At 41.5% G+C, this 19,029-nt stretch overlaps 1 protein-coding gene across 1 annotated transcript; it reads right to left on the bottom strand.

The window, feature by feature from the left end:
- Positions 1–717: 717 nt before the first annotated feature.
- TMEM212 (transmembrane protein 212) lies at positions 718–18,403 on the bottom strand. The gene is made up of 4 exons (XM_043993324.1): positions 18,245–18,403; positions 6,611–6,670; positions 1,726–2,049; positions 718–753 (listed from the first exon to the last, which is right to left on the bottom strand). Exons 1-4 carry the CDS (start codon positions 18,401–18,403, stop codon positions 718–720), a joined length of 579 nt encoding a protein of 192 aa, XP_043849259.1.
- Positions 18,404–19,029: the final 626 nt, after the last annotated feature.

Raw genomic sequence — 19,029 nt, 5'->3', positions numbered from 1 at the left:
TGACATTAAGCACCTACTATGTGTCATGCTGTGTGATTCTATAAAAATGAGATCATTCCTACCTTCATGGAGCATATAGTTTAAAGCAAGGGGAATAAGAGTCTAGTTCTTCTTGGGGGAGCTTGGGTTTTCTTATTTCATCATCATATCTGAAACTTCTCTTTTTTATAACAGAAATTCCACCATCACTTCTGAAATTCTTTTCTTTTCACCTCCTGTTATCCCTTCTTTCCATTAGACATGGGAGCGAGAAGCCATCAGGGAAGGGATATGAGTCACAGGATGAAGAAGGAGGTAGTGGGAAAGAAAAGGGGGGAGTCACTCTTCCTGTTCCGTTCATACCTCCTTCTATCTCCAAACTTGTTTGAAGTGGTAATATACAAACTCCCCTACTGTAACCACCTCCCCTCCACCCCAAAATATGTCACTTAACGTCGGAGCTCAGGACAGGCTGGGTGAATTAACTTGATGGTTTGTGGGGTATGTTGGTGGCTGAGTGCTTTTCATCATCTTCATCATCTATGGTGAGAAAAGTCAGCGAGGGTTTCTTTTACTCTCCAGCCAAAAAGCATATGCTGTTTACACTCGCCTGAGCTCCAAGGGGGAGGATCTGAATGGAGATGTTTGCATTTGACTAATGTTAGCAATATTTCCATTAGGAAAGCCAAACTTCTGGAGCAATCCAGTGGCAGCCAGCCCACCCACCCTTCTAGCTTTTTACTGAGCTTTGGATTTCCCTTCATTGGTTGGTTTCTGAGACGAAAGGGTTTGGACATAATCAGGAATTGAGTCATGATCATTATGGATGTACCTTTAGCCACCATGTCAACATGTCACTGGATGTGTGGCTTACTCATAGTGGGTATTCATTAAGAATGAATCAGGTATTTTAAAAAAAGAATGAATCAGGAAAGAAACACAGGGTTGCAGAACTGAAAAGAAAGTCAGGGTCTAAATCAACCAAAGTATACCCATTACAATATAGCTTATAAGGGGTTATCCTGACTTTGAGGGACCAGGGAAGTGTTCTGGACAGGGGAGCCTTGGGAACAGTTCAATATATTAGGAAGATTAATTTATTAGACAGTCATGTGTTTAAAGAAGATCTCTGGGGAGGGGGAAACCCATTCCCAAATCAGCCCACTCGTCTTTTAGATAGCTCAAATTTTGAGGATTTTTTCCCCTGACATCAAACCTATATAAGTCTCTTTGTGACCTCCAACCTTTCTCTCTAGTTCTGTCTCCTAGGGCCAAGCAGAACAAACTGACTCCCTCTTTCTCTTCTAATCCTTAAAGATGGCTGCTGTGTCTCCCTGAGTATTCTCTTCTCCAGGCAGAATATTCCCAATTCCTCCAACATATCTTAACGCCTTCCTCTCTCTGTAAATTATTTAGATTTATTTTTATATATTTATACACACTTATATACGTCCATTTTGCCTTTCCCCAGAGAGCATAAATCCCTTGAAGTTGGGGTATGTTCCCTTTTTATCTTTGTATTCCCAACACCTGACACAGAATAGGTGCTTCTTGATTTCATTGATTTCAATGAATTCTTGATTCTCAAGGTAGCATAAACTTAAGGTCCTTCCCCATTGTGGATTCCCTCCTCTGAACATTGTCCTGCTTATCATATGATCATCCAGTTGGGATCTGACTAGACAAAGGACCATATGCCTATCATCTCCTTATTCCTGAATGGGGCCATGGTTCCTTAGGACTTACATTTAAGTCTCCAAACCAGAAGAGCCTCAAGGAAAGCTTGACCAGCACAGCCAGAGACATGCAGAACATGGCCAAGCCAAAAGCCAGATCAAGGGTTTGTAGGATCAAGTGGTACTCCTCGTAGTGGGGTGGATCCACACATATTGATGGGTATCTCGTATACGGAAATGGGAATGTCACTGCATAACCCAGATAATCAGTTCCAGCAATTCCTGAGAATGAGTAGTAGCAATATGGCCCCAGAAGGGCAGATTGTAGGGCAATTGCCATTTGGAGTGGGCATCCAATGACACTCAGGATGGTCAAGGTAAAGCTGGTTTCCCACTGAAAAGGAGACAAAGGAATTGTTATTTTTCATGGGGATTGTTTCCAAGTCTTCCTAGTAACATGAAATAAAACATCCTGGCTTCTTCTTCATCCTCTTAGGCATGGGAGGGCAAGAGGTTTGCCCTCTCTTTCCCAGACCTTTGTATTCTCCTTTCTAATTAGGCCCACATAATAGCTTGTCAGCCATCAGAGAAAAGAGAGAAAAGCTATCATCAGCCAAAGATCAGGCTTTCACCCTAATGTTTGGATGGTGGTGTCTCTGCCCTTTTGGGGCAAGGGAGACAAGAGAGGGAGTCATTCCATTGAGCAACAAAGCCTTGAAGATACACCAATATTAATATGGGCATGACAGGGATAGGGACTAGATCTCTGATTTTACTAGTATGGGGAACTCCAAGATGAGGAAAGTCCTTCTATTATTATACTTCAGCATCTCCTCTTGAAATGCCTAGAACACCTAGAGGTGAGCTGACTTACTTGTCCAAGATCACACAGACAGTGTGAGCCAGAGGTGGGACTTGAATTCTGGTCTTCCTGGCTCCAAGGCCAGTTTTCTCTAATAAACATGGAAGTAGAAGAAATATCCTATATATTCACTGGAAGATGAAATCCCTGCTGTAACACTTCCCCTCTTGTTCCCTTATATTTACAGAGAAGAAGAGGTAGTGTGACCTGGTGGAAAAAGCACTGGCCTTGGAGTTAGGAAGAGCTGAGTTCAAATCATACCACTCTAAACTTTAAGCAACCCTTTAAGACTTATCTAGTAAGTTATAAATGGGTGTCAGTCTTGAATAGGCATTGGCAGAGAAAGTTCCCATACCCACTAAGTCAACAACTCCCTGACATATTGAATCAATCACAGTGAATAAAGTCATTTGATATCTGTGGGCTTCACTTTCCTCAACTATAAAAACGGGATTAGATGATGATTCCTGATGTCATTTTCTTTCTTTTCTTTCTTTCTTTCTTTCTTTCTTTCTTTCTTTCTTTCTTTCTTTCTTTCTTTCTTTCTTTCTTCCTTTCTTTCTTTCTTTCTTTCTTTCTTTCTTTCTTTCTTTCTTTCTTTCTTTCTTTCTTTCTTCCTTCCTTCCTTTCTTTTTTTTTATTTGTAGGGTAATGAAGGTTAAATGACTTTCCCAGGGTCACACAGCTAGAAAGTGTCAAGTGTCTGAGGCTGGATTTGAACTCAGGTCCTCCTGAATCCAGGGCCATTGCTTTATCCACTGCAGCACCACCTAGCTGCCCCCTAATGTCATTTTCAATTGAAAAATCTATGATCATATGATAGGAAATTGTGAGCAATAGTTATGAAATTTTAAGGAAAAACACTCATTTGAAAGAGTTAGTCTTCTACCTCTACATAATAAATTAATCTTCTGCACATATGAATCTAATCATATGATTCCCCTGCTCACCATCCTCCAATGGCTCCCTGTTGCCTACTGAATGGAGGGTAAGCTTCTTAACCTCTATTGTCTGTCTTCTTCCTTTGAAGCTGCTCTTTTATGTGGAATACCCTCTCCTTCAGCTCAGATGGACTGTTCCCTTTTCCTAGGGCCAACCTTGTATTTTACCATTTTTTCATGCCTCTTTGTACCTGGCCCATAGGCTCCACTTATGAACATCCTTCTCATCCTTTGGAAGCCAACTCAGATATAACCTATACCATGAAGCCTTGCTTGCCACACCCATCTAGTAGTATCTATACTTTCTTGGAACTCTTCTAGTATTTTGAACATACCTCTCTTATGCCCTTAGAGCATTCTTTGGCATTTGTTTTTCTAGTTATTTACAGGATCATTGTTGGAAGGGATCTTAATGATCACCTAATCCACTCTCTTCCACTCTACCATGCTGTATCTGTCTTATCTCCCTTACTAGATTACAGGCAATTTAAAGACAAGGAACATGTCTTCTTAACAGTGGATTTCCTTCAGTGCTTAGAACAGTAGGCATTTAATGTATTTTTAACTGGATTTAATTGAGTTCTGACTATCAATATCTTACTCTGTGACCTTGGGGGAAGAAAAGGGAAAAGGAATAAGCTTTTATATAGTGCTTATTATGTGCCAGGCACTCTTGTAAACTCTTTGCAAATATTATTTGATCCTCATAACTACCCTAAGAAGTAGGTACTGTTATTATTCCATTTTTCCAATCGAAGCCACTGAGGCAAACAGAAGTTGTGTCTTGCCCAGAGTCACACAGTTAGTAAGTGTCTGAAGCTAGATTTTGAGGGAATTAAGGGGATTAGAACAGAAAGTGGTAGTGGGAATTGGGTGAAATGGACTGACCCCATCTTGTGACTTAATTCTGGAGCTAGCTGGGTTTCCTTTCTACTCAGTTATGGGTCTAGTCCAATTTCTGTCTTGTGAGAAAACTATTCCATTGTAGGAATTGTGAGAAAACCTTATTGCATGGTTTAAACCTACCCTGTGTGGCTGGGAAGCTGCTGCACCTATGTTATGCTAACTAGAAAGTCAGGCAGATCCCAAGATTAAATGCAAGGAGTTTTCTCACCTTTATACATCTCAAGCAAACCCTTATGTCTTATCTGAAAACTGCCTGAACTGGTGGTTAATCACTTATTGTTTCCATGTTCCTTTGATTGAATACTGACACTTAGGAGGAGTGGGGCGCCTCTTTTTCTGATTTCAGGGAATCACACCTGGTCACTCTCTGACTCCCAAACTTGGAAAGTCCTCAATCTTCCCTCCAGAAGCCTCTAGGTGGCTCAGTGAATAAAGCACTGACCCTGATTTTTCTGATAGTATCCTGTTCATTATAAACCTGTACATAGTACCTTAAGCTTGATCTGAAAATAGATGGAAACACATTTAAAAAAAATTTTTTTCTTTTCCTCTTTGACAATTCCTTAATCTGAAGTTTTGGGTTTTTTTACTGTTTTCTCTCACAACTAGCTAATATGGGAATTTTTCCATGACTACTCATGTATAACTTATTTTGAATTGCTTGGGTTTTTGTGGGTGGGAGGTCAGAATGGAAGGGGGAAGAGAAATTGGAATACAAAGTTTTAAAAAAATTGATGTTAAAATTTTGTTTTTACATATATTTTGGAAAATAAAAGTCTATTAAAAAAAAAAAGATGGTTTAAAAAAAAAAAGCACTGGGGCAGCGAGGTGGCACAGTGGATAGAGCACCGGCCCTGGAGTCAGGAGTACCTGAGTTCAAATCCGACCTCAGACATATAACACTTACTAGCTGTGTGACCTTGGGCAAGTCACTTAACCCCAATTGCCTCACTAAAAAAAAAAAAAAAAAGCACCGACCCTGGATGAAGGAATTTCAGAATTCAAATCTGGCCTCAGACACTTGACACTTACTAGCTTTGTGACCCTGGGCAAGTCACTTAACCCTCATTGCACCGCAAAGCAAAAAGCAAACCACCACCACAACAAAAAACCTTTCCTCCAATTAGAAATCAGATTACCCAATTTTGTATCCTGGTTAATTTTCTTTTAATTAATTGGTTTTATTTTGGTTGATTGAACTTAATGCATAAAAGTCTGTCTCCTCCTGTATTCTAGGTCCATTCCTAAACTGAGGAAGCCTGGTCCTGGTTTGTTGGGCAATTGGCATGCATTGCTTAATAAATCAATATGCTCTGAAGCTTGAACCTTTGTTTCCTCAGTCATTTCATCTTTCACCTGAGACAATTCGAACTCAGTTCTTCTTGACTCCAGGCCCAGTGTTCTATCCACTGCGCCACCTAGCTGACCTCAGGCAGGTTGCTTAATTTCTCTGAGCTCTAGTTTTATCATCTGTAAAATGAGAAGGTTACAATGAATGACCCTTAAGGTCCCTTCTAGCTCTAAGTCTATGATCCTACAAGCCTACATTCCCCTCTGTGGCATAGACAAAGTACAAAGGAAAAATTCATCATGGGCATTTTATCCATATTTCCAATTTGGGGGAGTGTCTACATCTTATCTTTATAATGCCAATTCATATGATCCTTTGATTTTTTTTTCTTTATTCTACTTTTATTTGAAAGAGGCAGTAAAGTAAACTGATTCGTTCAAGATTTTCAGAATCAATGGTTGAAATAAAGTTTTCTGGTTTAACCCCCAGTTTACCAGAAGATTCAATTAATGGAATTCCTCTTCCTTTGAAGATTAAAGATTCATCATTAGGGGACAGCTACATGACACAGTGGATAGGTCACCAGCCCTAGAATCAGGAGGACCTGAGTTCAAATATGATCTCAGACTCTTGACACTTACTCACTATATGACTCTGGGCAAGTCACTTAACCCTGATTGCCTCAAAAAAGATTTCTCTTTATGAGGGTGATTTTTAAAAAAGTATCACTTTAGGACATTAGAGGGAATTCTGAAGGTATAGCACAGGGTAGGGAGTCAGAGAATCTAAGTTTAAATCCTTCCTCTGCTAATTACTCACTGGATGGTCATTGGAAAGTCATTAATCTTGCAGGACCTCAGTTTCCACATCTTTAAAGTGGAGAGAATTGGACCAGATAAATTCTAAGGTCTCTTATAGCCCTTTGGTTTCCATAGTAAACATCTGTAAAATTTACCAGAGATCTTTGTGTCTGCTTTCTGTGAGCCCAGAGGACAAAAATGCCAACAGTAACTACCTGTAAGAAGAAAAATAGAGAAAAAATATCAATGAATGAGTTAATGACTGACTAGAAAGGACTCAGTTCATCTTATGGCATGATGGGTCTATCATGAGCTAGAAAAGGCTACAAATGGCAAAGTTATCAGCCCCATATCCCTCTGTCAAACAAGAGATCCAGATTTAAAGACCTTAGGGTAAGAACAAGTTAAATAAACTATCACTGGAAAAAAGGCATAGTTCCTACTGGCAACTGATTCATCAGGATCCTAAGATTAAAACAAAAACAAAGCAGGGTGAGCTAGGGGACACTGTGCACAGGATGCCAGACTTGGAGTCAGGAAGAACTGAGTTCAAATCCTGCCTCAGACATTTACTTAGCTGTGTGACCCTGGGCAAGTCACCTAACCTTGCTCAACTTCAGTTTTCTCATCTATGAAATGGAGATAACAATAGTTCCTACTTTCCAGAGTAATTGTATGGTTCAGATATAATGAGATAATATATAAGGAACTTTGGGGCAGCTAGGTGGCGCAGTGGATAGAGCACCGGCCCTGGAGTCAGGAGTACATGAGTTCAAATCCGGCCTCAGACACTTAACACTTACTAGCTGTGTGACCCTGGGCAAGTCACTTAACCTCAATTGCCTCACTAAAAACAACAACAACAAAATATATAAGGAACTTTGCATACAAATGTTTCCATATAAATGTTAACTGTTATCATTATTGGATATGAAAGTAAACTCAGAGGTCATTTAGTACAGCCCTCTCATTTGTAGAGTTTATGGAATTGAGAAAGTTACCCAGAGACTTGGTGTCCCACATAGGATGTTTGCCACCTCTCTGGCAATGAAGTGTGATATATTTTTTACCTTATAACCTTTTAAATTGATATAATTAAAAATGAATATTAATTAATACATTAATTTAATATAACAATCATGGATATTCATAGAATACTTTTTAAGGGCATTCATATATATCATTCCACTAATATTGGGAACTCTCACTGTGAACAAACCTTACATTGGTGCAGAGTAGAAATTCATCTGCAACAGAGTGGGCAGAAACTAGCCCAGTGCCTGGAACTTAATAAGTGCCAGAGGATTGAATGATTGAGTTGTCTGGGGCTCTAAGGCCATTCAGTGATTTGTTGGGGGGTCACACAGTCAGTTTGGGTAGGAGGTAGGACTTCAAGACTCCTATCTGTTATGCCACATTGCCTCTTTTAATCCTTTTAGCCTTGCAAAATGATTTATGCACATAATTTCCTTTGATCTGCCGCCTCTGGGCCTCAGTTTCTCATCTGTAAAATAAAGAGATTAGATGTCCCCTAAAGTCTCTTCCTCATTTCAAGTCTATGATCCTATAACTCTCACAACAACCCAGTTAGATGGGTGCTTTTCAGTTGTGTCCAACTCTTCATGACCTTATTTGGGGCTTTCTTGGCAAAGATACTGGAGTGGTTTGCCATTTCCTTCTCCAGCTTATTTTACAGATGTGAGGGAAACAGGGTTAAATGACTTGCCCAGGGTTATACAGCTAGCAAGTGTCTGAGGCCAGATTTGAAGTCATGAAGATGAGTCTATCCAATGTGCTTGCTGGTAGGTTTATGGATATTATTATTATTATTATTATTATTATTATTATTATTATTATTAGGGCAATGAGGGTTAAGTGACTTGCCCAGGGTCACACAGCTAAGTAAGTGTCAAGTTCTGAGGCTGGATTTGAACTCAGGTCCTCCTGAATCCAGGGCCAGTGGTCTATCCCCTGCACCACCTGGCTGCCCTGCCATTATGTTTTATATTGATTAGTATCATTATTCCCAGGGAAGACAGAAGGTAAGTTTGTTAGAGAACACACAACCAAGAACCGAGGGAAGGATGTTTTTTCCCCCACGTTTGTTCTCTAAGTCACTGTGGCTTAGGGTAACTCAATAGACTGGGTGACTTTCTCATGTAACCAAGATCCACCATAAGAATTGATTCAGAATGGCGGCTTGATTGTTTTCACTTCAGTGATACCATTGCCTGAGAAGGAGAAGCCATGTGTTCTGTGTCAGTGGGAAGAGGGCCCTGTGTGCAGGATAGAGATCTTTGAACAAGAAAATGAAAGGTTGCATCAGAACAGAGAGGGAGAGTCCTTGAGAAACCCTGCCAGGTCCTCGCTTGGGTTTGCGAACCAGGTATGAAGAGTGAGAGCCATGTGGTCAGTCGGGCTCGAGACTATTTCTTCCCAACTTACAAATCATGTGTCGTGGAATGTTCTGTGGTTGAAAGAGGAGCCCAAGAAGAGCTAGGAGCCTGGAACAAGATTTAGAATGTGAGCAGGTCTAAAAATGGCATCACTCAGGTCTCTGGTTGGACAGATCGACGTGGCGCTACACATTGTATCAACAATTTTAAGGAAAAAGGAAATCCAGGACGTTGACCAAGCTGGTTTTGTGGCTTGCTGCTTTTGTAGACTACTGACTCTTTCCAGGTCTGGCAGGCTTATTGTTTTGAGACCTAGATTTTTATTTTCCTGGCACGTTTCATTTTGAAATTTGGATTTGAAGAATTTGAGATTTTTTTTTTAAGGTTCCTCATGTAGCTGAGCCTGAAAATTCTTTCTTGGCATGGCCATCCTATAAAGATCCCATGGATAAAAGCTGAACCATCTGTAGTCGTGAGTGGTTACTGGCCTCTCTCATTCTGCAATCGGAAAGATTCCAAGGGACCCTATAAGATCTGGCCAGTGTAAATAAAACAACCAGAAAACCCAAGTAAGACGGAGAGTCATTGTAATGCTGATGTCGGGGTGGAAGATCATGATCAAACTCATTTACAATTGATATTTTCAAAGGAAGAGGACCTGGATTCACATTTGATGCACATGTGGTTAATTGAATGAAGAAAAGCTGAAGCAGGACTGCAGCTGAGGAGGGTTGATCCCCCCTCTGCTGGCTTCCCTCCCACAAGAGAGCTGAAACTCTCGGATGATCAGTTTCCAGTTTCCTCTAACTATTTTGGCATGAGTACTGCCTTCTCTTCCCCTCCCAAGCTGGAGAATGCTGTCTGCTTACTGTGGCATGGTATTTTGGTGAGGGCTGTCTCTAGCCTGAATTTTGCTTTGTTTACACAGAACTCTGAAAAAGACCTTTCAGGGAGGAGGGTGCAGTAATGCAGCTACGAGATATGCAAAGTCATCTTTGTAGAAGGCAGTAGGAAGACTTGGCACAACTCGACCACCTTCTTTGGCCTGGGAGATGGCGGGGGGGGGGGAAGAGCATGGACTGTCCCCCCACTTAAGTGCACTCGAAAGTTCCCCCTTTCCCAGCCATGTTTATTTTGGGGGATGTGGAGGGAGATGGAATAAATCAGAGGGACTATATGTCAGAAAGGTATCAGTAAAGGGAGAAGAAAAATAAGCTACTGAGTACAAGGTGGGGGTAATGAATAGGGAACAGTAAAGCAAATGATTATAGATCTAGAAGGGACCTCAGATCTCATCCAGGTCAACCCCCTCATTTTGTAGATGAGGAAACAGAGGTGCAGAGAAGTTACATCATTTGCTCCTGACATGGGTGGGTAGTAAGCATCTCAGGCTCTTCCGATTTCAGAGCCAGTGACCTTCCCATTGTTCCCCACCCTCACCCCCAACATTGCCTCTCAAGGAATGAGAAACAGGGACCATATTTATATCAACAATAACACATTCCACTATTAGTATTAATACTGATATTGATTTTCAGTTGTTTGAGATTCCATGATTTAAACTAACATTCCATTTCCATTAACATTCCAATTCCATGATTTGAATGAACAAACTTTTATTTCCTTGCCTTCCAGCCTCTCCTCCCCAGTCAAAAGAAGAAAAAGAAAAAAACAAACCCTTGTAACAAATATGCATAGTTAAGCAGAATAAATTCCCTTGATGGCCATGATCATATCCCAAAATACACTGCTGTCCCCTTCCACACCTTGAGTCTATCACCTCTCTGTCATGAGTCATCACTATTCTTCTGCAGTGGTGGCTCCTGCTGCACTGATCTGAGTTCCTCAAATCTTTCAGAGTTCTTTGTCGATTACAGGGTCATCTATTCTCCTGGTTCTGTTTGCTTTTGAATCATTTATGTAATTCTTCCCAGGTTTCTCTGAAACCATCCCTTTCATTATTTCTAATGGTACAATAGTATTCTATTTCTTTCACATACCATAATTTGTTTATCCACTCTATCTTTCTAGACATATCTCGTTACTCCCCTTCACTCACTCTACATTCCAAACAAATGGCCTGCCTCCTGTTCACCCATAGATCACATTTTATCCCCTGCCTTGTTCACCTGGACAAAAGGCGAGCTGGTCCTAGGAGCAGACAAAGAAAGTGAGTAATTATGCTCTGTAAATTGAGAGACTGTTAAAGAATCTCTCCTCCACCCGCCTGCCAGAAATTTTGACCATTTTTTGCTCCTATTTGGGTTTTAGTATTATTTCCCTGGGCAGTTCCCACCAAATGACTAAAAAGACAAATAGCTAAATATGTTGTGTGGAAGAAGTAATATATTAATCTATGGGCACCCATTAACCCAATAGCAGAGATCCAGCTTTTGGATTAGCTGGCAGCTTGCTTAAAAAAAAAAGAATGATGACTTGGGACATGGAATAGTTTTGATAGAGGTACTTGGCTTGGAAAGGTCTCTACTTGAGTGTTACTTGGGAAGCATTACTGCTTTGTATATCCAGAAGGCAATATGAGGATACTGACACTCCTGCAGCAATGAAGAGGTAAAGGTGGGTGTTTAGCCTCACTTAAACAGTTGGTTATAGGACTGGACCTTGTAAGAAATTTGTATAAGGTGTGTGTGTGTGGGGGGCAGATTAGAAGACAGGATACCCTAGAGCAAGGCATTGAGTTAGGATATTTGTATGCACACCGAGCTATAGCTCGGCAGCCAATCAAAAAGATCCCCTTTTTGACTCACCATCTAGTAAAAAAAAAGAAATAGTCACAGATGATCTGCATGTGGTCCGTGGTAGAGAGCAGAGCTCTCCATTATATGTGCAACATCCAACATCCACAAACAGGATGGCGTCAGGCAAACCACATTACCTGTTCTCCTAAGCACTGGGCTCTGATTGTCTAGTCCCCTCTACATTAGCTACTAGGCCATGGTGATCAATCATTCAATTAACAAGCATTTATTAAGCAGAATACTATGGCAAGCAGTTGCGTGTCCTTCCTCGAAGAGGACCAATGACAGCGATGTCTTGATATGCTCATGAGTTCAATTTCAGTGACAGAGCTGCACAAAGTCATCAGCCACACTCTCTCTTCCAGAGTCATTAGAGTCCAGTGGCAAGACAAAAGTCAAGACAACCGGAGATGGCCCCATGCCAGGCCATGGGAATACAAGTAAAAAAAGAACAAAGCCATCTGCATTACCCTTCCAAAGCTCCTTTAAAAAATATGTTCCTTGGAGGCAGTTAGATGGTGCAATGGATAGAGCACTGGCCCTGGATTCAGGAGGACCTGAGTTCAAAGCCAACCTCAGACACTTGACACTTACTAGCTGTGTGACCCTGGGCAAGTCACTTAACCCTCATTGCCCTGAAAAAAAAAAGTTCCTCATCATCCAGCTGGACCTAGAATGAGGAAGACCTGAGTCTGATCTGAAGATCTAGCTTCAGACACTTACTAGCTTTATGACCCTGGGCAAGTCACTTACCCTCCGTCTGCCTCAGTTTCCTCAACTTTAAAATGATACCTTGCAGGGTTATTTCTTTTCTTTCTGTCTTTCTTTTTTTTTTTTTTTTGGTGAGGCAATGGGGGTTAAGTGACTTGCCCAGGGTCACACAACTAGTAAGTGTCAAGGGTCTGAGGCCGGACTTGAACTCAGGTCCTCCTGAATCCAGGGCTGGTGCTCTTCCATTGTTCCACCTAGCTGTCCCCTTGCAGGGTTATTTCAAGGACGAAATAAGATACATATGTAAAGTACTTCGCATAGTGCCTGTCACTTAATAAATACTTCCTTGCTTTCTTCCTTCTTCCTAGTAAATTCTTCAATTCCACTCTGCTGTCAGCTACACTGGATTAAACCCTTATCATTTCTCCTAACCCTTTAAATGTTGATTTAAAAAAAATTAAAATAGGGGCAACTAGATGGCACAGTGGATAAAGCACTGGCCCTGGATTCAGGAGTACCTGAGTTCAAATCTGGCCTCAGACACTTAACACTTACTAGCTGTGTGACCCTGGGCAAGTCACTTAACCCCAATTGCCTCACCAAAAAACCAAATTAATTAATTAATTAATTAAAATAACAGTTTACATTTAGAGTGTGTTTTTAGCTCTACAAAAGCACATTCATCAATGATTTCCTTTGCTTTCCTATGGACCTTATGAAGTTCGAAACAGTATTCTCCATCTTTAACAGAGAAGGCTTAGGGAAATTAAGGGTCATCCAGAGAGTGTCTAAGGTGGGACTCCTACTCAAATGGTCTTGACTCCAAATCCAGTGCTCTATGTTTTCCCAAGTAATTGATCTGCCTCATATCAATCCTTCCTTGACCCCTTCCCCTTTTTGGAAATAGCGATCCCCCTTAGGGGAGGGTTTTCTGCCCACAAAGTGAGAAGGACCAAGAAGACAGTTGGCCAACAGTTCTGGGAGTACAGATTTAGTATTCACTGTCTCCTGCCTCTCACCTACTCCATCCTTATATCATCTCTTTTCTGCCTCCTCAGTGTTGTGAGCACAGGTTCTGTTTCTTTAACATACCCCCAAGCCTGTGGAGGGAAAGCAAAATAAGCTGGGTTTACAGCAGCTGCCTGATCCTTGTTTCCTTGGGCCAAAGGCAGTTAAGCTCCGAACTTGAAAATTGAAAGAAATGGAAAGCCAAAAAAAAAAAAAAAGTAAAACAAACACCAACTTGTAATCAGCTGTAAATCATCTCCCTTTCCCTTCTCTTTTCTTTCTGCCTCTCCCAGACACAAAAAGGCTCACTGAAGGCAATTTTCACATGGAACCAAGAGGAATTGCTGAAAGGAAGGAAGGAATGTTAGGCATTGTCGAGACCAATTCAGTTTGACACTCTTTGCTGTGTAATTCTGAGGGAATTATTGTTGTGAAAAAGGGCTAAGAATCCCAAAGATTCACTTAATGCAGGTCACTGAGGGTGGCCACAGAACAAGACCCGAATATTTGTTTAATCCCTTCCTCCCACCCACTAGCCCATCATTGTTTTAGCCAGCATGGGGAAAGCAGACGGGTGGTGATGGGGAATTATCAGAGTAAATATGGTAACTTGGGGTTTGCATGGCCGCAATACCCCCCAAAGAACTCAAAGCATTTTCCCAGAATGGTGTAATCAGTTTCCCAGGGTCTATATTATAATTTGGGGAGAGGGTGTTTTTACAAATTCGGATTAACTCTTTCCAGAATAAAGAGCCGGGGGCAGCTAGGTGGCACAGTGGATAAAGCACTGGCCTTGGATTCAGGAGTACCCGAGTTCAAATCCAGCCTCAGACACTTGACACTTAACTAGCTGTGTGACCCTGGGCAAGTCACTTAACCCTCATTGCCCTGCAAAAATTAAAAAAAAAAAAACAGAATAAAGAGCCAACTTTGGAGGTAGAAAGACCTGGGTTCAAGCCTACTTCTGATACATAAGGGCTGTGTGACCCTGGGCAAGTCACATAATCTTTTCAGTGCCCCCAGGAGACTCTCTAAGACTATAGATTGCCCAAAAGTTTCTGACCTGCATTGATACAAGGAATTTCCACAATAAAGATTCCATATGCTAATGAAATCAACGGTCTAGAGTCCTCATCTCTATCTATTTTTCCCTTCCCACCCCCTCAAATAAGTAACTCATTCAGACCACTTGGTTACTAAGTTACAGCTCAAGCATCCTCAATAACAATGTGATAAAAATTAATGTAGCTTCCCAGTGCAATTTGATACTGGGAGAACCTGGCCCATTGCCTCATTAATTCTTACAATGTCCTGGTTCAATTGGCTAGCTAGCATATTAAGCATTTGGCACCTCAGTTTTTTGGGAGAGGGAGAGGGAGAGAGGGAGGGAGGGAGAGGGAAAGAGAGGGGGGGGAGGGAGAGGGAAAGAGAGAGGGAGGGAAGGAAAGAGAGAGAGAGAGAGAGAGAGAGAGAGAGAGAGAGAGAGAGAGAGAGAGAGAGAATCCCACAGTGAGCTTGGATTAGCGCAGGTTTTCTCTTTGCAACCCAGAGCCTGAACTACAGAATTTTACCTACTCCCTGCTGCCTGTTTCTTAGTGACTGATATTTTCTGTAGCCTAGCTTGGGGAGTCTGGGAAAGGACCCTGATTGTATAAGGGGGCAGAACAAGGATATGAGAACCCAATATGTGCGAAGCATCTGGAGAACTTTGACCCTTCCTAGTTATTTGATAATGGGAAAGGCATCTGACCTCACTGAACCTCACTTTCCTCAGCTGAAAAACAGGGATAATGATACCTGTAGTGGCGATAAGAAAATCTATTTCATAGCATTGCTCAGAGATGATCTATGGAAAACCCTTTTGGGAGCACAGGAGAAAGACCACCAGCTCCCAAGTCAGAGGACCTGAGTTCAGACTCAGTGCTGCTATTATTCCCTGTGTGACCTTGTCTAAGGTCACTTAACCTCTCCAGCCCTCTGTTTCTTCATCTGTAAAATGAAGGGGTTGGACTAGATCTCAAAGGTGCCTCCCAGTTCTCAATCTTAGAGCCCTATATAAATCTCAGTTACATTTACCTGATGGGGGTTAATATTTGTGCTTGGGCTTGGAGATCCTTGAACAAGAAGCTACAAAGTTTTGAAATACTAAGCCTGCTTTCTCTGGTCTCTGAAGAGGCTGGTGATCCATTGGCAAAAATAAAAAATTGACATAATTAAAATGTACATTTTACCTTGAATGTCAATAAGGGTTTGTTTATTTTTTTAAGATAAGATCAGAAGGCAATGATGGGAAGGAGAGACTATCAAAATGGCAGGGTGTCTTTTAAAAGAGGGAGTTCCACAGGGGAGTCAGTAGGGAAAAGGTTAGACTGGCACAGTGGATAGAGCACCGGCCCTGGAGTCAGGAGTACCTGAGTTCAAATCCTGTCTCAGACACTTAACACTTACTAACTGTGTGACCCTGGGCAAGTCACTTAACCCCAATTGCCTCACTAAAAAAAAAAAAAAAGACATCACTGAAGGGGTGAGCCTCCATTTTCCACCTCCTCCCCTACTTTGGCTTATTGGAAACCCAAGCTGGGCTGCAGCTTTTAGGTGTTGTTTGCACTGAGGATAGGGGATTTCTACCTGCTTGAGTGAGGAGGGGAAAGTATGTGGTGTGTTTGTGTGTGGGGGAAGGGTAGAGTATGGAGGGATTCACATAAATGGCCCAGAAACAAAGGGGTCAGCGTTTCATAAGTAACAAGGGACTTGGGCAAAGGATTCTAATAGGGGGCAGGATAGAGCAGAAGAGCTAAGGATGGAGGTCGTATGGTATATAAAGGTAATACAGCGTTGGGTAAAGGGAACAGAATAGAGAGTTTAGGCCAGGCTTTGGACACAAACTAGCTGTATGACCTTGGACAAGTAATTTTAGCTTTTTCTCAGCAGTAAAAGGAGGGGACTGGATGTGATGACGCAGAAGGTCATGATTATGATTCTGTGAATCAATTCAATACATATCTATTATTTACTGTACAAAGAGCCCTATGATACACATTATTTTTGTTTGTTTTTTGGTTTTGTGGGGCAATAAGGGTTAAGTGACTCACCCAGGGTCACACAGCTAGTAAGTGTCAAGTGTCTGAAGTCAGATTTGAACTCAGGTCCTCCTGAATCCAGGGCCTGTGCTCTATCCACTGCAGTGCCCCCTAACTGCCCCATTTATGATGCATATTATAAGGGATATGTACAACCTAGGATATGCTTAGGCAGATGGTGAAGGACAGAGCCCCGGTGGTCAGAAGGAGAAGGGAGCTAGGGATTGTCATGTCTTCTTATCAACAGGGCTAGTCTTATAGAAAAATGCCAGGTAGAGATTATTTTTCCATCTCCTATTTCAGGGATATTCCTGTTACCCTAAGTCCTGACCTGGGATATCAAGGTGGTGAAGTGGAAAGAGTGCTGGGTCTGGATTCAAGGAAGAATTCAAATCCATCCTGAGACATTCAGTAGCCATTTGACCCTGTGCAAGTCACAGTATTGTTGCATGATAAATTAGATGAGATAATATTTGTAAAGCATTTAGCGCAGTACCTGGTATTTAATAGATGTTTTTTTCCTTCCTCTTTCCCCCTGCCCTTGCCCTCTCATAAACCTGTCCTCTGAATAACAGCTTCAAGAGAGATGTCTTCAGTTACATGTATTCAATTTTACAATTATTTTATTAAGTGCCTGCTTATGCTAGCTCTCATTGAGTTCAAAGTACTGGGAATAAGAAGATCATGCATTTATATAGGGTTTTGAGGTTTACAAAGTATTTTGCATATGTTATCTAATTTGCACCTCACAACAACCCTAGGAGGTAGGGGTATTATTTTCCCCATTTACAGTTGAGAAAATGGGGACAGACAGACATGAAGTGTCTTGTCCAGGAGTCACACAGCTACTAAGGATATGAGGCCAGATTTGAACTCAGGGCTTGCTGACTCCAGGCCAGGTGCTCTATCCATGGCCCTGCCTAACTGTCAGGAAGGCAATTTGACTATGAAATTAGAGACCATTTTACAGATGAAGGAACTGAGGTCCACAGAGAAAAGGGGGCTTTCTCAAGCTAGTTAATGGCAGAACTGACTGGTAACCCAGGCTTCCTCCTTCCCAGTTGAGTATTCGTGTCACTGTGACTCAGTTGTAAAATAAAACTTGATATCTGTTATACTAGAAGAACAGCATTTCAGAGCTGGAAGGGACTAAACCATGCCCAGAAAACAATCCCCTTTTCAACACTCCACAAGCAAGATATCAAGTAGAAATTTGCCTCCTTTTAACTTCTCATTGTTCTCCATTCTGCTTTATGGGGCAAGTTTAAGGCATCTTTCACATGAAAGTCCTTTAGATAGTAGAAGACAGTAATTGTGATCCCCCAAGTCTTCACTTCTTCAGGTTAAAAATCCCTTGTTCCTTCAACTGCTCATCACCCCTCAGAACATGGCATAATCCTGAAATGCCTTCAAAGTCAAGTCAAATCATCCAGTCAAGATGAAATGATGCTCAGTGCGACTGTAGCAGCATGCATTTCTTCCTCTTATTTTTATTACTTTTCACATAGTTTATGCTCATATTTTCAAAATTAAAATATCAGAAAATAAATTCCAAGAATATCTCTGAGCATCTGTTTAGGGGGGAAAAAGAGACGGAAAATATCAAACAGATTTTCAGACGTACCAGAATAATCAGTCATTGTTTACTGCATAAAACAAAATTGAAGTATACAATTAGGCCAGTAATTACAAGAATGATATATCTCTATTTTAGCCAATTTCAGTCAATGATCTCTAGTGGTGCCCTGTGTGAAACTCACTACAATTCCGCCCTATGAACATTTTAGAGAATTTTAGGAGGGTTACATTTACATTTAATAAAACATGAGTCTTACCAAAGCTCCATTCCAGATGGGACAAGCGATCCGGGCACTCCATCCAGTGAACCAAATCTTGTTGGAAAATACTGGGAAGAAAGCAAAGATCCCAGAGAATATACTCAGTGTTCCAAAGATGATAAGGACCAGGCCAGCATACTGCAATGAGCTCCTCATTTTCTCCTGGGTTTAGGAGCTCAAAAATGTTGTGTCACCAAAGCATAGTTTGAGGTGTGTCTTTATAAACAATATCTCTTAGATGCTGTAGCCATGGTACTCGGGCTGCCAACTTCTTGAGAAGAGGAGATCCTCTTTGTACCCTCTAAAAGGTCGTGACAGGCAATAAACGACATATTCTTTATAAAGGTAACAGGACTTGGTCTGATTCTAGTGCGTTTTTTAGCTAGAGAGAAGGAGAGGAAGGCTGAGAGAGGGGAGCAAGACAGGTAGAGGCACAGGGGGAGAGGTGGGAGGGAGGAAGAGGAAGAGAAGACCTGGGAGAAGAAGGATCCAGGGAGAGGGAAACAAGAAAAAGAGGGAAGAGAGGTAGAAAGATGACAAGAGAAGTAGAAGAGAAAAGGGAGAGAGAGAAGCAGAGAAGTGATAAAGAGGAGGAGAGAATAGAGGAGAGAGAAAAAAGAGGTGAGGAAGAGGTGGAAAGAATAAAGGAAGAGAGAGAAAGAAGAGAGAAATGAGAAAGAAGAAAAGAGTAAAGAAGGAGAGAGGAAGTAGAAGGGACACAAGAGGGAGAGATGAAGGGAGGAGAGAAGGAGAGAAAGGAGGGGAAGGAGAGGAGAGGATCT

This window comes from Dromiciops gliroides, chromosome 3 (genome assembly GCF_019393635.1).
Source record: "Dromiciops gliroides isolate mDroGli1 chromosome 3, mDroGli1.pri, whole genome shotgun sequence".
In the NCBI taxonomy this organism is placed as follows: Eukaryota; Metazoa; Chordata; class Mammalia; order Microbiotheria; family Microbiotheriidae; genus Dromiciops; species Dromiciops gliroides.
This window is presented reverse-complemented; position numbering and strand designations above follow the sequence as displayed.